General features: G+C 33.6%; 1 protein-coding gene across 1 annotated transcript; it reads right to left on the minus strand.

Annotated features, from left to right (window-relative positions):
• Positions 1-15,702: 15,702 nt before the first annotated feature.
• Positions 15,703-19,049, minus strand: LOC131036361 (LRR receptor-like serine/threonine-protein kinase FLS2). Its single transcript, XM_057968226.2, has 2 exons — positions 16,478-19,049; positions 15,703-16,134 (listed from the first exon to the last, which is right to left on the minus strand). The coding sequence occupies exons 1-2, from the start codon at positions 19,047-19,049 to the stop codon at positions 15,755-15,757; spliced, it is 2,952 nt and encodes a 983-aa protein (XP_057824209.2). The 3' UTR covers positions 15,703-15,754.
• Between the last annotated feature and the right edge of the window lie 884 nt (positions 19,050-19,933).

Below are 19,933 nucleotides of genomic sequence, written 5' to 3' on the forward strand. Positions count from 1 at the left end.
TGAGATTGGTTCTCATTTTCTATAGAATGGTCAACTACTAGACAAGAAGGTCTATTTAGCTTCTTGTGTAGTTGGCCATTTGGGGGCAAGGATTCCTTTTGGGGGAGGTCTAGTTGGTTGGTCCGTCCATGGTGGTGTGAAAGATATGGAAGGAAAGGAATAATAGATTTTTTAGCGAAACAAGTAAATCAACGGAGGTTGTCATCTCTGAGATGTAAAGAACCATTTGTGTGGTGGTGGTTGCCAAAATACATTATAAGAAGATTTATTATTTCTCAAAATGGGATGAACATTTACAAAACAAATGGAGGTCTCTTTTGGCTCCAGCTAGGATCGGGCCTAAGAAATCTCAAGATAGGTCGAGCATAGTTTGGCATCCTCCGAAAATGAGATGGGTAAAGATTGATTTTGATGGGACTTCTAGAGGTAATCCTATGGAAGCAGGGGTTGGATGCATTGTACGGGATCATTCGGGCAATTGCATTTGGACATTGTTTGGTTGTGTTGGTAACACAACTAACAATCTTGTTGAAATGGAATCTCTATTCAAGGGAGTTAAATTATGTGTGTCTAGGGGTACCCATAAAGTGGAGATAGAAGGGGACTCTCAAATATGCGTCAGTTCTATTTCGAAAGGGCAAAGGGTCAACTGGAAACTAAAGCAGTGGATTTCACGAATTAAGGAATGGTTGAAGTAATTATCAGATTTCAAAGTTTCTCACACCTACAAAGAAGCAAATCGGGTGGTTGATTGCCCTGCCAATAGAGGGGTTGATTCGGGAATTGAGGAAATGATTTTGGGTCCTAGTGACTTTTGGAATCAATTAAATGGCCTAGTTAAGTTTGATTAATATAATATTTCATTGGTCTAGAAAGTAGGGGTTGGATAATGACTTTTGAACAAGTTTGAATTGAAAGGAGAGCATTTGTTCAGTGTATGCTAGTGCAATGGGATGGATCAAGTCGCATGTGGTTCTTTCCGTGCAGCAGTTGCAGGATTCCTGACTTGTTGAAGTTTGAGGAAAGGATGTGGCCATATTTGGACCATAAAGAATATCCTAGACATTCTCTGCATTTCCACAATGAAGATATCCTTGGATTTGGTAGATCAGTGCAAAGATTTGTGTGGGATTTAAAGCTATATGTGAGAGGCTGTGTTTGCCTATAAAAGGTATGCAGAGGTTTTCGCAGGCTCAGGTTGCATAATTTTGGCTCTTTAAGTGATAGGAAGGAGAGAAATGGCAATTTTAGCCTTTGGTTGCGAATGGTTGCTTGAATTGAGAGAGGAACAGTGCAGGCGTTTATTCCTGGTCAAGGAGGCTTATACAATGAACGCAATGAATCTTGTCCTTGATGCCAGTTTTGGTGGTGAGCATTAGCACGATGGAGAGATTTTTCAGGCTTTCTTCTACTCCATTTTGCAAATGATGGGATCTACAGATATAGGATACAAATTTGGTAATGAGTTTGTGGCGTCTACATTCTGGCCGAAGGTGGCTGATCAGGTTTACAAGATCAAATTAGGCAACTTGCACAAGCCTTTGACAAACTATTTCAGCACTGTCATAGAAGGAGAAGGAGATTCGGAGGACCTCCATGATGCTTCTCCAAAAGGGAAGGGGTGCATTCATTTGAGAATTGTAGTCACATAAATCTGTCCACTTAATTAAATGAATATTTAGTATTTATTTGATTATTTAACCATCAATCAATAATTAATTAAATTAATATATTTAATTAATTCATCTTAACCCTCTTCTCCTATTAATTAAATAAATTATTCAATTTATTTGATTTAATTCACTTAACCAAATTTAGACCATTAATTAAATAAATAAATCATATTTATTTAATAAAATCTTCTCTCACATTTAAATAAATTAATATTTATTTAAATTCCCCCAAAATCCCACCTCTCACATTTAAATAAATTAACATTTATTTAAATCACCTTTATCCTCAACCCACTTGTATTTTCCTACAAATGCAAGTTGCACAACTATTTTAAATAAATCATTTATTTAAATCACCTTTATCCTCCACCCACTTGCATTTTCCTACAAATGCAAGTTGCACAACTATTTTAAATAAATCATTTATTTAAAATCCTATTTATCCTCACCCACTTGAAACCTTTAATGGTTTCCTTTAAAGTCTTCAAAACTTAATGGCTTTAAAGTCTTCAAACTTGATGGCTTCCTTCTATAGTCTTCTTAAGCCTTTAATGGTTTCCCTTAAAGTCTTCAAACTTAATGGCTTCCCTTAAAGTCTTCTTAAGACTTTAATTGCTTCCCTTAAAGTCTTCAAGCCTTTAATGGTTTCCCTCAAAGTCTTCAAGCATTTTAATGCTTTATCTTCCTTTTTCTCATTTAAATAAATTAATATTTATTTGAATATTTATCCAAATGCAAATTACACCATTTAATTGAAATAAATGATTTTATTTTAATTGAAAATACCAAAATTCCTCCCACTTGCATTTTCCTACAAAATCCACTTGCATGCCTAAACCCCTTCTAGATTCTTCTAAACCTTTCCTAATTAACCTAATCCATCCCCTAAATATTGTCACATTCCTAAGCAAATTGGAGTCACTTCTCAAAGACTCCAAAGTCGTTGAAAAGCAATTAATGCTTTGTGTGTTCAACAAATTAACCTATAAAGTCTTCCAAACCACTTATGGCTCTTACATGACCATTAATGGTTAATTCCACTTGCATTTTCCTACAAAATCCACTTGCATGCCTAAACCCCTTCTAGATTCTTCTAAACCTTTCCTAATTAACCTAATCCATCCCCTAAATATTGTCACATTCCTAAGCAAATTGGAGTCACTTCTCAAAGACTCCAAAGTCTTTGAAAAGCAATTAATGTTTTGTGTGTTCAACAAATTAACCTCTAAAGTCTTCCAAACCACTTATGGCTCTTACATGACCATTAATGGTTAATTCCACTTGCACCCATGGTTAAGGACTTTGACCCCTAACTTAACCCTCATGTAACCCATGTGTCTCTTCAAAGCATTTATTTCTTTGACTAGGGTAACCATCATGTCCCCTCAAGCATTTAATGCTCCTTATCTCTCCTCTCAAGCCTCCTCATGGTGACACTTGTCAACATGGGATTGGGTTGAAAGTCTCACATGGATTGAATTTCTTTCAATCCTAACCCTTGTTAAGATTAATCAATCTTAACCCTTCATTTCCCCATTTCTTCTATAAATAGAACCCTTCTCTTCAAGCAAGAAGGAAGCATTAGAGTATTGTTGTTATACTAGTATTAGCATAGAGCTTTTTCATAGCATCACTATCTACACTTGCATAGCATTTGCTTATCATATTCAACCATCTTGAATCTCCATATGGCATCCATGGCTAGTGCTAAAAGCTGAGAGCTACACTCATTTGGGACTTGGAGAGGGGAGAAACAAGGGAGAAGCATCGAAAGGCATCATGGAAGCATCTTAGGGAGGCTCTTCTCCTTTCTTTTATTTTGTTAAACTTCTTTCATGCTTTTTGAAATCTCTTTTGATATGTTTGGAATGGTTTTTAGTTCTTTGTTTTGTTTTTATGGTTGAAACTAACTTATTAACATTGAACTTTGTTGTTGCCTTGTCCCCATTTCCATGACATCAAATGTAGTCACATAAATCTGTCCACTTAATTAAATGAATATTTAGTATTTATTTGATTATTTAACCATCAATCAATAATTAATTAAATTAATATATTTAATTAATTCATCTTATCCCTCTTCTCCTATTAATTAAAAAAATTATACAATTTATTTGATTTAATTCACTTAACCAAATTTAGACCATTAATTAAATAAATAAATCATATTTATTTAATTAAATCTTCTCTCACATTTAAATAAATTAATATTTATTTAAATTCCCCCAAAATCCCACCTCTCACATTTAAATAAATTAACATTTATTTAAATCACCTTTATCCTCCACCCACTTGTATTTTCCTACAAATGCATGTTGCACAACTATTTTAAATAAATCATTTATTTAAATCACCTTTATCCTCCACCCACTTGTATTTTCCTACAAATGCAAGTTGCATAACTATTTTAAATAAATTATTTATTTAAAATCCTATTTATCCTCACCCACTTGAAACCTTTAATGGTTTCCCTTAAAGTCTTCAAACTTAATGGCTTCCTTTAAAGTCTTCTTAAGACTTTAATGGTTTCCCTTAAAGTCTTCAAATTTAATGGCTTCCTTCTAGAGTCTTCTCAAACCTTTAATGGTTTCCCTTAAAGTCTTCAAGCATTTAATGCTTTATCTTCCTTTTTCTCATTTAAATAAATTAATATTTATTTGAATATTTACCCAAATGCAAATTACACCATTTAATTGAAATAAATGATTTTATTTTAATTGAAAATACCAAAATTCCTCCCACATGCATTTTCCTACAAAATCCACTTGCATGCCTAAACCCCTTCTAAATTCTTCTAAACCTTTCCTAATTAACCTAATCCATCCCCTAAATATTGTCACATTCCTAAGAAAATTGGAGTCACTTCTCAAAGACTCCAAAGTCTTTGAAAAGCAATTAATGCTTTGTGTGTTCAACAAATTAACCTCTAAAGTCTTCCAAACCACTTATGGCTCTTACATGACCATTAATGGTTAATTCCACTTGCACCCATGGTTAAGGACTTTGACCCCTAACTTAACCCTCATGTAACCCATGTGTCTCTTCAAAGCATTTATTTCTTTGACTAGGGTAACCATCATGTCCCCTCAAGCATTTAATGCTCCTTATCTCTCCTCTCAAGCCTCCTCATGGTGACACTTGTCAACATGGGATTGGGTTGAAAGTCTCACATGGATTGAATATCTTTCAATCCTAACCCTTGTTAAGATTACTCAATCTTAACCCTTCATTTCCCCATTTCTTCTATAAATAGAACCCTTCTCTTCAAGCAAGAAGGAAGCATTAGAGTATTGTTGTTATACTGGCATTAGCATAGAGCTTTCTCATAGCATCACTATCTACACTTGCCTAGCATTTTCTTATCATATTCAACCATCTTGAATCTCCATATGGCATCCATGGCTAGTGCTAAAAGCTGAGAGCCACACTCATTTGGGACTTGGAGAGGAGAGGAACAATGGAGGAGCAACTATGAGCATCTTGATTAGCTATTTTATTCTATGTTTATATGCTTTCTATTTCATGCTTAATATCTCTCTTGATATACCTATTTAGGATAATCTTTTTTTGCTAACACTAACGTTTGTTTCTTGTGCTCTTGTGTGTGTTGCCATCAAATAGATTTTCTAATCCTTTTTGCAGAGCATCAAGAATTATTTGAGAGGAATTTCAAGATAGTGCTAGGAATAATGGGTTTACAAAATTAGACAGGATGGTGTATTCGCAGGATGCTCCGTTCTCTGACAGAGGAGGGTAGAAACTCATAAACTTGTGTAGAGGATTTTCTTATTTCTGCAAGAACTTAATGTGAGAGTTTTTAGGTTGTAATAGGTTTCTATGGTTGTAATGTCCTATAATGGCTGGTTTGTAGAGATTTTTCTTACATTAATATAGGATTCTACCCAATAAAGGTAGATCTTATCAAAAAATAAATAAAATTTGGATTTATTACTCATCTAATAATTATGTATTTAAATATATAAATTCTCGTAAAGGTATAATCATTTTTGATAGCCCAGGCAGAAAATAACAATCTGGAATCTTTTTTAGCAGATAGAAAAAAAATGGAAAGAATGACAATCTGAATATAATTTGTATTCCCGTAAAAACTGTGTTGTACAAAATAAAATAAATAAGCAAATATAAAGAGGAGGCAAAAATAGTTGTAACTTGTTATACAAAACTGTTGGAATAGAAAAACCTAATAAAATAAACTAATGAAAAATTAATCTAAATAAAACTAAACCCCTGATGAGATATTAACATCCCCCCTTAATCTGAAGGGGTTAAGCCAAGCATTTCTCTAAACTTCTAAAAAATTTCTCTGCCCAAAGCCTTGGTAAGAATATCTACTGGTTGATCTGCAGTGAGGCAATATTTAAGGTATATGTTGCCATTTTTCACATGATGCCGAATCAAATGAATCTTTGTATTGATGTGCAAGGCAGCCATATATTTAGCTTCAAAAGAAGAGGTGGCTGTAATAGATTGCTTTTTAGATCTCCAAGAGATGACATCATATACCTTAAATATTACCCCATTGCAGATCAACCAGCAGATATTCTTACCAAGGCTTTGGGCAGCGAAAAGTTTGAGAAGTTCAGAGAAATGCTTGACTTAACTCCTTGAGATTAAGAGAGGGATGTTAATATCTCATCAGGGGTTTAGTTTTATTTAGTTTCTCTAGGTTGTTGCATAAACCTTGAAAGAACTCCAACAACAAAAGAAATAACCGGACGGGTAGTTGTAGCATAAATCAAACTACCAACAGGTTTCCTGTAGATAGTTGCATCAACCAATGCTAAAGGGTCATCTGAAGAGAGCTTAAGATTTTGCTCCATAGGAGTACTAAGGGGCTTACAATAAGCCATGCCAAACTTATGCAAAATTTCACCAATATAGTTTTGTTGGGTGATAAAAATAAAATGAGGTGTTTTAGTTACCTCAGTACCCAAATAGTAATGAAGATGGTCCAAATCAGTCATATCAAAACCTTGCTTCAGTTGTTCTTTTGTTGGTATTATGGATGTGTTGCATTGGTTTTTTCATTGATGTCAACACTTGTCAACACTTATCAACACCTATCTTTTTGGAGATCTTTGGTTATGTTCACCGACATGTTCAGTGACTTATGCATAGTCACCGATATCTAGTTCACCGGCAGGTTATATTGTTCACCAGCACAGAGGATGACTTGTTATCATCTGGAGATTACTTGGTTATGTCGAAGACATGGGTTGGACACTTGGTTTTGGTAATTTGTTTATTGGTCTAATCGAGTTGGTATATTTGTGTTACTGGAAAATTGGTCTAGGTTATGGACCGGCATGCGTTATCTATTCCTGATCAGCACGACACGTTATGGAGATGATTTATTGATTGGTTATTATTGTAAATGCATTGAGCCGACATGATGCATCACATATTGATTCATTTATAATTTTAATATTCTTAGTGAGCCAACCTATACATTTGGTCTTAGGTTTTGGTATATATGTAAGATCTCATTTGTGAGATTATGTGGCAGAAGAAGGTTATAAGGTATTATAAGGTTTTGATATTCGTTATATGTGAATATAAGCAGAGCTACTCACACAGACATCATTTGAAGAGTCAAGAAAGGTTTGAAGAAGACAATCAGAGCCTAACTGGTACTGAATCCAACATATGAAGATGCTATTTTGAGCAGTACATTATCTAGGATTTAATCATCCCATTGTAGCCAGTGTGACTCTCATTTTGTGATTGAGCAGTGAGTTCTAGGTAGTTGACCTTTTTGCATGTGCACACCCCATTTGTACACACATACTATCTGCAGTAGTATCATCTGATTATGGGTAAGGTTTCCCACCATGGTTTTTCCCCTTACAGGGTTTCCACGTACAAATATATGTGTTATGTGTTGTGGATGTTATTTCTCTTTCTGTTTCATGCATTAAGCTTCACCGATATTGTTATTAACTGCTAAACTGTCAACCGACATTAAGTTTGGTTTACCAGTATTATGTATCAAGTTTGATCAAGTTATATTTGGGTTGATATTAATAGACAACGGATTCACCCCCTCTCTCAGTTTCCTTTGGGTCCTAACATCTTTCACATTTTGAATATTATTCTCATCAGGACTAGTGATACATAAATCATCCACATAAACAACAAGATAGACAATAATGTTATCATGTTTTTTAACAAAAAGTGTGGCATCATCAAATTCAAAATGCTGGAAATTCAACTTTAAGAGATACTCAGTAAGTTTTTCATACCAGGCTCAAGGAGTTTGTTTCAAACCATATAATGATTTGACAAGCTTGCATACCTGATATTCTTTTCTATTTACTGCATACCCATCTGGTTGAGTCATATAAACTGATTCTTTGAGATCACCATTTAAGAATGTTCTTTTAACATCCATTTGGTGAATTTTCCACCCATATTGAGCTGCAAGAGCTAACAAAGCATGAATGGTGATCCATTTTGCTGTAGGTGCAAAGGTTTCATCATAATCTATGCCCTCCTTTTGAGTATAACCTTTGGCAACAAGTCAGGATTTGTGTTTGTCAAGTATACCATCTACTTTATATTTATTCCTGAAAATCCACTTGCAGCCAATAGGTTTACAACCAAGTGGAGGATCAACCAACTCCCATGTACCATTTTTCAGAAGAGCATCATACTCATCTTGCTTAGCTTTCCTCCATACTATAATATTTTTGGCTTCATTATAGGATGATGGTTCAGAGTCAATTATGAGATTGAGTTCACCAATGGTCTCCAAGTTATTTGCACTATTGGTTTGAACTTGGAGCCTTGCTTTGTAAGATCTTCTTGTACCTGTTTTACCTATTTCATCAGGTCTTAAATCTTTCAATATTTGTTGGACTTGTTTTTCCCACTTATGAGAAGACTTTGGTTGCACAAAAGATGTGACCATTTCATTACTAGATGTTGTATTAGTGGTTAATGGTTTGGAGAGTTCAATCTCATCATGATGGGTTTATTCTTGATCATTGATTGATGGAGAAACATGAATTAGATCACTTAGGGATATAGATTTTATATGTGGAATCTCACAAGAGTTTTCTATCCAAGTAGAAAAATTTGTAATTGTATCAAGCTGTTTGAATTTACATTCATCATTTTCAGCAATGTTGGAGGTTTCAACAAATACAACATCACATGTAATAAAGAAAGTTTTATTGACTTCATCATACAACCTATATGCTTTGGAAGATTGTGAATAACCACGAAAAATACACTTAATATTGTGATGTTGCAACTTACTTCTTTTGTCCTTGGGAATTAAAGCATGGCAAGTGGAACCAAAAATGCGAAGATGTCAAACAGAAGGAGGATATCCAAACCACACTTCATATGGAATAGATTGGTGTAATGCAGATGATGGAGATCTATTACGAATATAAACTTCAGTTCTTGCTGCTTCAACCCATAAATATAATTTGATTCCTTTAAAATATAACATTGCACAAACCATATTCATGACAGTTCTATTCATTTGTTCAACAATACCATTTTGTTGAGGAGTACCTGAAATAGTAAGATGATGTTGGATCCCATTTTGACATAGATAATCCTCAAAAAATAGAGAAGTAAATTCTCCACCATTATCTATTCGAAGAGTACCAATTTGAGATTGAGCTTGTTTTTCAATCATAACACTAAACCTTTCAAAAAATTCAAAAGCCTCTTATTTTTTTGCAAGAAGTAAATCCAAGTCATGCGACTATAATCATGAATAAACAACATGAAATACTTAGATTCTCCCACATAATTCACTGGTAAAGGCCCACATAAATCAAAATGAATAAGTTGCAATTTCCTTTGTGCTCTCCAAGTGGAGTGAGGAAAATAATTTCTATGTTGCTGCGCAAGAATACATGCTTCACATTTTTTAATTGTTTTAGGCAAAACATGTAAGCCATTAACACCATTCTTTTGCAGGATATGAATGTTATCATAACCAATATGCCCAAGTCTTGCATGCCATAAAAGAACAAGAGATAGACTACCTTCTTTAGTAAGATATGCAAAAATTTTAGAAAAAGAAGAAGTGCCATTTAGTTTTAATAATCTCCCATCCTCACATCCATTGAATACAACTCGATTATTTGATTGTTTTCTAACAACAACTTGCCCATCTTTTAACGGAATAGAGAAGCCTTGTTGTCAAATCAATACTAGTGATAAAAAAATACAATGCAATTGAGGAATAAACAATACATCATGAAGCACAAAGTCTAGAAGATTAAGCAACTTAAATCAAACAACTCCTTTTCCAATAGGTTTGAGACTTGATTTATCAGCTAAATAAATTGGACCACATGCACTTTCATGAAATTCCTCAAAGTAATCACATCGGAATGTCATATGTTGTGTGGCTCCAGTATCTAAGATCCAAGAATCATACCATGAGGAATTAGATGCAAAGTCATAAACATAAAGCACATATTGATCATCATCAGCATCACAAGCAAATTGGGCTGCTCCTGGAATTTTATCATCTGAATGTTTATCATCATTATAAACTTTTGTTTTATCTTTTTTCTTAAAAGTATTTTCTTTAAAACTTTCTATCTTAGCCCATGACAACGTGCATTCATGTGCTTCATGACTTCCTTTTCTATCACATCTTTTACAATATAAATGTTGCCTATCATTTTTATTATCATTTTTCCTCCATTGACCTCTACCTTTACCTCTATCATTATAACCTCCTCTTGAAGAGCTCTTATTTAGAGGTTTTTCTTGGTGAGCAAAACAAAAAATTTCATTAGTATTATCTATTTTTCTTCCAAAAGCTTTTTCACGTTCAGCCAACTTTTCAACCAATAAATCAAAAGTAATGGTTTTCAATTGGTTACTTGCTTGAAGGGACTCTAGATAAGTAGAATGTGTTGGAAGGAGTTCCTTAATAAAAGCAGTCAGATAAATATCAACTTTCCCACCAGCAACATTAACATCTTGTTTAATGGCTCTAATTTCAGAAGCCAAACTCATAGCATCACCATTTTTTAATTAAAGATTGAACAATTTTAATTGTAACTGAATAAATTCTAATTCTGAATGACAATCAAATAATTTTTTTAACTTGTCAAGGGCTTCCCAAGAAAATTTGCATCCTTGTATATGACGATATACATCTCCATTAACTGAAGCTCTTATCAAAGTCAAGGGTTTTGAATTTTTATAATTCCAAATTTCTTTTTCTTTAACATCTATTGGTTTTGTAGGTCGGCTATCTCCGTCACATATTTTATACCATAAATCATTAAAAATTATGTATTTTCCCCAATCAATGAAACAATAGATTGCATTGTAAATTGAAAATAAATGTATATAGAATTTGCACAGTTTGTAAATTTATAGGATTGCTCAAAATCTCTTGCCAAACTTTACCAAATATAACAAGATATAAAATTCTTGTAAAAATAAATAAATTGATTTCACCTAATTCAATTTTTGTTTCCGTATTTTGATTCTGTAGAAAGATGCAATCTTTAGATGTTTCACATAAAAATATACTCCAAACTCCAAAGCTCTGATACCACTGATAGCCCAGGTAGAAAATAACAATCTGGAATCTTTGTTAGTAGATAGAAAAAAATGGAAAGATTGACAATCTGAATATAATTTGTATTACCGTAAAAATTGTGTTGTGCAAAATAAAATAAAAAAGCAAATATAAAGAGGAGACAAAAACAATTGCAAACTGCTATACAAAACTATTGGAATAGAAAAACCTAATAAAATAAACTAATGAAAAATTAATCTAAATAAAACTAAACCTCTGATGAGATATTAAAAATTTTAAATTTAGGAAATTGAAATACAATGTTTGTTTTACTATGGATTATATAATTGTCTTTCTTTCTTAAGTATATTTTTTATAAAAATTATAAATTAAGAATTTAATTAAAATAACTTATATTACTTAGAACACAAAACTAAAATAGCTCATTAGTAAATTAGCGAACATAAAAGAATAGACTCGATAAATGAAAATTTTAATCAAGAATCACATAAATAAATATATATTCTTGTAGAGGTATATGATTTTCTTATTTTAGAAAATAAACAGAGATTATATGTTTTCAAATAAAAAATTTAAAATAAATAATGAATAACTATTAATCATGTGAAAAACTAAATTAAATTATTATCAAGAAGAAGAAGAAGTGCCATTTAGTTTTAATAATGAATAACTATTAATCATGTGAAAAACTAAATTAAATTATTATTGTCAAGGGCTTCCCAAGAAAATTTGCATCCTTGTATATGACGATATACATCTCCATTAACTGAAGCTCTTATCAAAGTCAAGGCTTTTGAATTTTTATAATTCCAAATTTCTTTTTCTTTAACATCTATTGGTTTTGTAGGTTGGGTATCTCCGTCACATATTTTATACCATAAATCATTAAAAATTATGTATTTTCCGCAATCAATGAAACAATAGATTGCATTGTAAATTGAAAATAAATGTATATAGAATTTGCACAGTTTGTAAATTTATAGGATTGCTCAAAATCTCTTGCCAAACTTTACCAAATATAACAAGATATTAAATTCTTGTAAAAATAAATAAATTGATTTCACCTAATTCAATTTTTGTTTCCATATTTTGATTCTGTAGAAAGATGCAATCTTTAGATGCTTCACATAAAAATATACTCCAAACTCCAAAGCTTTGATACCACTGATAGCCCAGGCAGAAAATAACAATCTGGAATCTTTGTAAGTAGATAGAAAAAAAATGGAAAGATTGACAATCTGAATATAATTTGTATTCCCGTAAAAATTGTGTTGTGCAAAATAAAATAAGAAAGCAAATATAAAGAGGAGACAAAAACAATTGTAAACTGCTATACAAAACTGTTGGAATAGAAAAACCTAATAAAATAAACTAATGAAAAATTAATCTAAATAAAACTAAACCTCTGATGAGATATTAACAATTTTAAATTTAGGAAATTGAAATACAATGTTTGTTTTACTATGGATTATATAATTGTCTTTCTTTCTTAAGTATATTTTTTATAAAAATTATAAATTAAGAATTTAATTAAAATAACTTATATTACTTAGAACACAAAACTAAAATAGCTCATTAGTAAATTAGCGAACATAAAAGAATAGACTCGATAAATGAAAATTTTATTCAAGAATCACATAAATAAATATATATTCTTGTAGAGGTATATGATTTTTTTATTTTAGAAAATAAACAGAGATTATATGTTTTCAAATAAAAAATTTAAAATAAATAATGAATAACTATTAATCATGTGAAAAACTAAATTAAATTATTACAAATTTTAGAAAAATAAGAAGTGCCATTTAGTTTTAATAATCTCCCATCCTCACATCCAGTGAATACAACTTGATTATTTGATTGTTTTCTAGCAACAACTTGCCCATCTTTTAACAGAATAGAGAAGTCTTGTTGTCGAATCAATACTAGTGATAAAAAAATACATTGCAATTGAGGAATAAACAATACATCATGAAGCACAAAGTTTGAGAGTTGATTTATTAGCTAAATAAATTGGACCACATGCACTTTCATGAAATTCCTCAAAGTAATCACGTCAGAATGTCATATGTTGTGTGGCTCCAGTATCTAAGATCCAAGAATCATACCATGAGGAATTAGATGCAAAGTCATAAACATAAAGCACATATTGATCATCATCACCATCACAAGCAAATTGGGATGCTCCTGGAATTTTATCATCTGAATGTTCATCATCATTATAAACTTTTGTTTTATCTTTTTTCTTAAAATTATTTTCTTTAAAACTTTCTATCTTATCCCATGACAGTGTGCATTCATGTGCTTCATGACTTCCTTTTCTATCACATCTTTTACAATATAAATGTTGCCTATCATTTTTATTATCATTTTTCCTCCATTGACCTCTACCTTTGCCTCTATCATTATAACCTCCTCTTGAAGAGCTCTTATTTAGAGGTTTTTCTTGGTGAGCAAAACAAACATTTTCATTAGTGTTATCTATTTTTCTTCCAAAATCTTTTTCAGGTTCAGCCAACTTTTCAACCAATAAATCAAAAGTAATGGTTTTCAATTGGTTACTTGCTTGAAGGGACTCTAGATAAGTAGAATGTGTTGGAAGGAGTTCCTTAATAAAAGTAGTGAGATAAATATCAACTTTCCCACCAGCAGCATTAACATCTTGTTTTATGGCTCTAATTTCAGAAGCCAAACTCATAACATCACCATTTTTTAATTAAAGACCGAACAATTTTAATTGTAACTGAATAAATTCTAATTCTGAATGAGAATCAAATAATTTTTTTAACTTGTCAAGGGCTTCCCAAGCAAATTTGCATCCTTGTATATGACGATATACATCTCCATTAACTAAAGCTCTTATCAAAGTCAAGGCTTTTGAATTTTTATAATTCCAAATTTCTTTTTCTTTAACATCTGTTGGTTTTGTAGGTTGGGTATCTTCGTCACATATTTTATACCACAAATCATTAAAAATTAATGTATTTTCCACTTTTCTATGCCATTTCAACCAAATATCTTTTCCGGTTAATATTTCCCCAATCAATGAAACAATAGACTGCATTGTAAATTGAAAATAAATGTATATAGAATTTGCACAGTTTGTAAATTTATAGGATTGCTCAAAATCTCTTGCCAAACTTTACCAAATATAACAAGATATAAAATTCTTGTAAAAATAAATAAATTGATTTCACCTGAATCAATTTTTGTTTCCGTATTTTGGTTCTGTAGAAAGATGCAATCTTTAGATGCTTCACATAAAAATATACTCCAAACTCCAAAGCTCTGATACCACTGATAGCCCAGGTAGAAAATAACAATCTCGAATCTTTGTTAGCAAATAGAAAAAAATGGAAAGGATGACAATCTGAATATAATTTGTATTCCCATAAAAAATGTGTTGTACAAAATAAAATAAACAAGCAAATATAAAGAGGAGGCAAAAACAGTTGTAAACTGTTATACAAAACTATCAAAATAGAAAAACCTAATAAAATAAACTAATGAAAAATTAATCTAAATAAAACTAAACCCCTGATGAGATATGATCAATTTTAAATTTAGGAAATTGAAATACAATGTTTGTTTTACTATGGATTATATAATTGTCTTTCTTTCTTAAGTATATTTTTTATAAAAATTATAAATTAAGAATTTAATTAAAATAACTTATATTACTTTGAACACAAAACTAAAATAGCTCATTAGTAAATTAGCGAACATAAAAAAATAGACTCGATAAATGAAAATTTTATTCAAGAATCACATAAATAAATATATATTCTTGTAGAGGTATATGATTTTCTTATTTTAGAAAATAAAAAGAGATTATATGTTTTCAAATAAAAAATTTAAAATAAATAATGAATAACTACTAATCATGTGAAAAACTAAATTAAATTATTATCAACAATTATCTATTTTTTTATCATTTTAAATTACTACTATAATATTACTTTTCCCCCTCTACTATTAAGCTTTTTATTGTTCATTAAAGTGAAAAATAAATTGTTTATATATAAACAAGGCATCTTTCCCATGCAACCAATTGCTTGCTTCAGTCAAAAATTTGAAATAACGTCACTTTTATAAAGACTCAAGAGAATGCATGATTTGAATGTTTTATTTTAAAGTTTGATATTTAATTTTTGCATCTGAGATAGCTGAGACTTTCAAATGGTAGAAATATTAAGATAAATAAGTTAGTTGTAATGTAATCTGGTAAGTTAGTTGTGATATGCTATTTTTTCTTTCAATAACGCTTCTGCAAGCTTATACCGATTTTTTTGTCAGCAACGTCAAATTTTCTAATGGTTTGATATCAGTGACATTCAATCCATTCTATTGGCATTTCTGATCCGAACAATATATAAATATCTTTGTATGTTCTCCAAATTTTTATATTCCTTATATTCTACAAATTTCAGTGTGACACCTTTTACACCAATACAATTACTAATCTTACGTAGATTATAAATACAAAGTACAAAGATGAACACATTAAGATCAGTGAATCAAAATAGCATACTTAGGAAGCTAATTGTATGAGGTCAACGACCGAAGGAAGCTTAGTTGTATAGTTGTTAGAGATTCTATCCAGAGCTCTAACGACCTCTTTCATGGTCGGTCGATTTTCAGGTCTGGGGGAGGTGCAAGCCAATCCTAGCTGCACCATACTAATCATTTGCTGCTGACTCTCCTCTACAACGTTTTCAAGGGTATGAAAGTGAGTAGCGATCACTTCAAATGGTGTGCCATCCACGGATGTCCTCAGTGCCCACTCTGGAAGCGTGTTTTCCTCCCTAAACATCTCCGACGTTGGATTGTGGCCTGATAACATTTCTAAAATCACAACTCCGTAGCTGTATACGTCTCCTCTCGCTGTCATTCTCCCACTTAATGCATACTCTGAAGAAAGTTAACGAAAAAAAAAGGGTCTTACAAAAATACATTACACAAACGCAGTAAGCATTTTAACAGTTTATAAAGAATATTATGAGTGCTTTTAATTTCACTACTGTATGTTTCTTTGAAATGAATATGTTTATTAAATTCTGATAATTTATTATCAGAAAGAGTACTGGTGATAAAGCTTCTTTATTGGAGACTCTCCTCTCTCAGATGATAAGACTCTCGCATCATCTGAAAGAGGAGAGTTTTGAATAACTCTTCCTTTTCACGAGGGATTACTGGAGTGATCCAAAACGTCTAGATGAAACTTAAAAACATTACTAGAGGACGGCGCACTTACCTGGTGGCATGTAACCGAAGGATCCCTGCAAATTGGAGGTGCTATATCCGTGGCTGAAGTCATCGTATCTCAGAATTCTTGAAATCCCGAAATCGGCAATCCCGGGCTCGAAGTCCATGTCCAGCAAGATGTTGGACGGTTTTAAATCGCAGTGTAAAATTGGCTGCTGACATTCATGATGAAGGTACTTCAATCCCTCAGCCACGCCCCGTGCGATTCTCAAGCACATGCTCCAGGTGAGTGTCTTTTCTTGAATACGCTCAGCCAAACTTCTATTCGGCATCATCTCCATAACCAAAGCCATGGTCCTTGAAGCCCAGCAGTACCCCAACAAGCGAACTAAGTTACGGTGTTTAGCCACGGCCAGTACTCGAATTTCGGCTATCAGGCTCTCACTCACTGCGACCCTGCCCGCGATTTCGTCTTTGAATCTCTTCACAGCTACAGCTTGTTCCCTACCGGATATATTTAGCCTTCCGCTATACACCGTTGCCATTCTGCCGGAGCCGATTATGTTTGTATTGCTGAACTCTGAAGTCGCATGGAACAGCTCATTGTGATTTAATTTCACTATTTCTCGCTCAACGAATAAATCCCTCTGTCCTCGGTACTCATCCTTGCTCTCTTTTCTCCTGTGAATATACAAGTACACCATGGCTGTTAGAACAAGAGCTCCAAAAGCGAACGATCCCACAATAATAAGGAACTTGGATCGGCTAGACAGACCGCTGGAGCTATCAGCTGATGATTTCGGGCAATCTGAAATACACAGGTCAGAATTCCCAATGAAAGAGCTGGCTGACTGATTTCTGAAGACACCCCGGGTGGGAATAGGACCAGAGAGATTGTTATAAGAAAGATTCAGATAGAGAAGGGTTTCCATGTCGCCAAGGTAACTTGGTATGGGACCAGATAAATTGTTGACAGAGAGATCCAAATTCGTCAGAGTAATAAGCGTGCCCAAAGTTTGCGGAATTTGACCACTAAATTGATTGCTTGAGAGGTTCAGTTGCAGCAGCTGCACGCAATTTCCAAGGCTCTCTGGAATTTCACCGCCTAAATAATTGCCAGCCAGGTCTATTACAGTAACAGATATCATGCCTCCTATTTCTGCTGGAATTTTTCCCTTAAGTCGATTATGTGGCATTGAAAATGAACGAACTATGTTTCGCAGGCTTGCAATAGATGGTGGAATGGTACCTTTTAGAAGATTGTAGCCGAGGGACAGCTCCTGAAGATTGGTACAGTTTGAAAGGGATTCGGGAATCGTTCCCGACAAATGATTTTGCTCCAAACGCAGTTCCGCTAGGAGGCTTAAGCGACCCAGCTGTGGAGGTATGGCCCCGCTTAGCTGATTGCCCTGCAGTCTCAGAAGCCCCAACGCCGAACAATTGCTCAACTCTGCTGGGATCCTTCCGCTGAAAGTATTGTTCCACGCCTCAAATTGTTGAAGGGATTTTAGTCGGCCAAAGTCGATCGGAATACTCCCGCTTAATGAATTTACAGACACTCGTGCAAGTTGTAGATCTGTAAGATTCCCCAGCTCTGGCGGAAGAGAGCCTGTCAGAAAATTACGTGGGATGCTCAGTGCAGTCAGGCGGGAGAGTTGGCCGAGTGATTTGGGAATATTACCAGTGAGTGAATTCCCGTAGGCGGCTAAAAGGGTGAGAGATGATATGTTCCCGATAGAAGGAGGAATGCTCCCTTCGTATCGACTCCCTCCCATCCACATCTGTTCCAGGAAGGGCATTTGGCCGAGCCATGAAGGAATCGCTCCGCTCATACCGTTGTGGCCCACTTTCAATATCCGGAGTTGAGTTAGATTGGAGATAACGGTCGCGGATAACAGACCGGTGAGACGGTTACCGGATAGACACAGAATTTGCAGTCTGGTGAGAAGGCCGAGCCCTGTGGGTATGGTTCCGTTGATTGCATAGTTAAAACATAAATCCAACAATACCAGATTGGTACAGTTTGACAGAGATTGAGGAATTGGGCTTGTAAAGTTGTTCTCACGGAGGTTGAGCTGCTGCAGGTTGGATAACTTAGAAAGACTGGAAGGGACGGGGCCAGTAAGCTCGTTAACAGACAGGTCAAGGATTTTAAGCTCGGTACAATTGGAGAGAGATAAGGGAAGTGTTCCTGTGAGATTGTTGTGATCGAGAGAAAGAAAAGCTAGAGCAGAACAAGAGGCAAAGGCAGAGAATGGAATTGGACCGGTTATAGAATTAGAGGAAAGATTGAATGTAGTGAGATGGGTAAAGGTGGGGAAGTTAAGTGGTAATGAGCCAAAGATGGCCTTGTTTTGGAGATTGAGAGCGATTACGCTCTGGTTGGAAGAGTCACAGGTGACACCCGTCCAGTTACAGAAGTTGGAGAGCTCTCCGTCTCGCCAGTCGTCAAGAGAATAGCTAGACAAGGTCTGTTTGAGAGCCAAAAGTGACTCCGCATCAGGTGGGATGACTGCTGCGTTTAGAGTGATTGACAGTGCCGCAACTGAAATGAGAGCCAAGTAAACTGTAAACCAGGCCATCACGCTATTAACAACAGCGCCTATCCAGTACGAACCCATATAAAACATGTATGTATTTACTTATGTCGGTATGTGGGTAAATCATATGCCTTTATTCGAAAAGGAAGTGTCCAAACGAGAGTCCCTGGCCCATGTATGCCATTGCCACCCACAAGCTACACTTTTTCTTGATTTTCCTTGGAAATTTCGTGTCTGGACCCCTTGTGACAGTTAGCGTAGACGTCAAGCTTCAATTTTCGATTTGACTAGTTCTCTTCATTGATTCATTATAATATGAGCAATATTATAATTTTGTGAAGATGGTTCATGGAATAGAAAATTGTGGATTTGTTTACATTGATATTTCTATTCTGTGAGCTATTTATCATTCTGATCCATGCAGAATGTGATGTGTAAGGTTGATATATACAAAAAGAAAACATAATCTAAATCAGAAACAATAACAAGAAATATTATAGATTATGAAAAACTAATATCTTTATCCAAAAATTCATTAATTTATCCATAAGTTTTTATTGTGGAATTGTCTTTCCACATTTTAAGAAAACCTGTCTCACGCCCCTATACCATTGTCTTATATATTTTGGGACAATGACAGCTGGTTTTCCATTGCATTTTCCTTCTTTCCATCACCAAAAAAATTAGCAACTATTAAATGATCAGTTGGAAAAGCCACCAATAGTGGATGGCTTGAATAGACAAAAGTGTGTCTTTTTTTATCGCCGTTGTACCTCACAATGCCAATTATATGTAAGTCAATATATAGTTCCAATTAATTCTAATAATTTAGAATTAAAAAAAATTGGAACTATTAAATTTATTTAGTTTAATAAATGATGTGTTTATATGTAATTTTTAAAAAAATAATTAGATAACGGTAAACACTTCTGATCAAGAGTTATGAATTTGTGAGGTCACAAATG

The sequence above is a fragment of the Cryptomeria japonica genome, unplaced genomic scaffold (genome assembly GCF_030272615.1).
Source record: "Cryptomeria japonica unplaced genomic scaffold, Sugi_1.0 HiC_scaffold_120, whole genome shotgun sequence".
Classification (NCBI taxonomy): domain Eukaryota; kingdom Viridiplantae; phylum Streptophyta; class Pinopsida; order Cupressales; family Cupressaceae; genus Cryptomeria; species Cryptomeria japonica.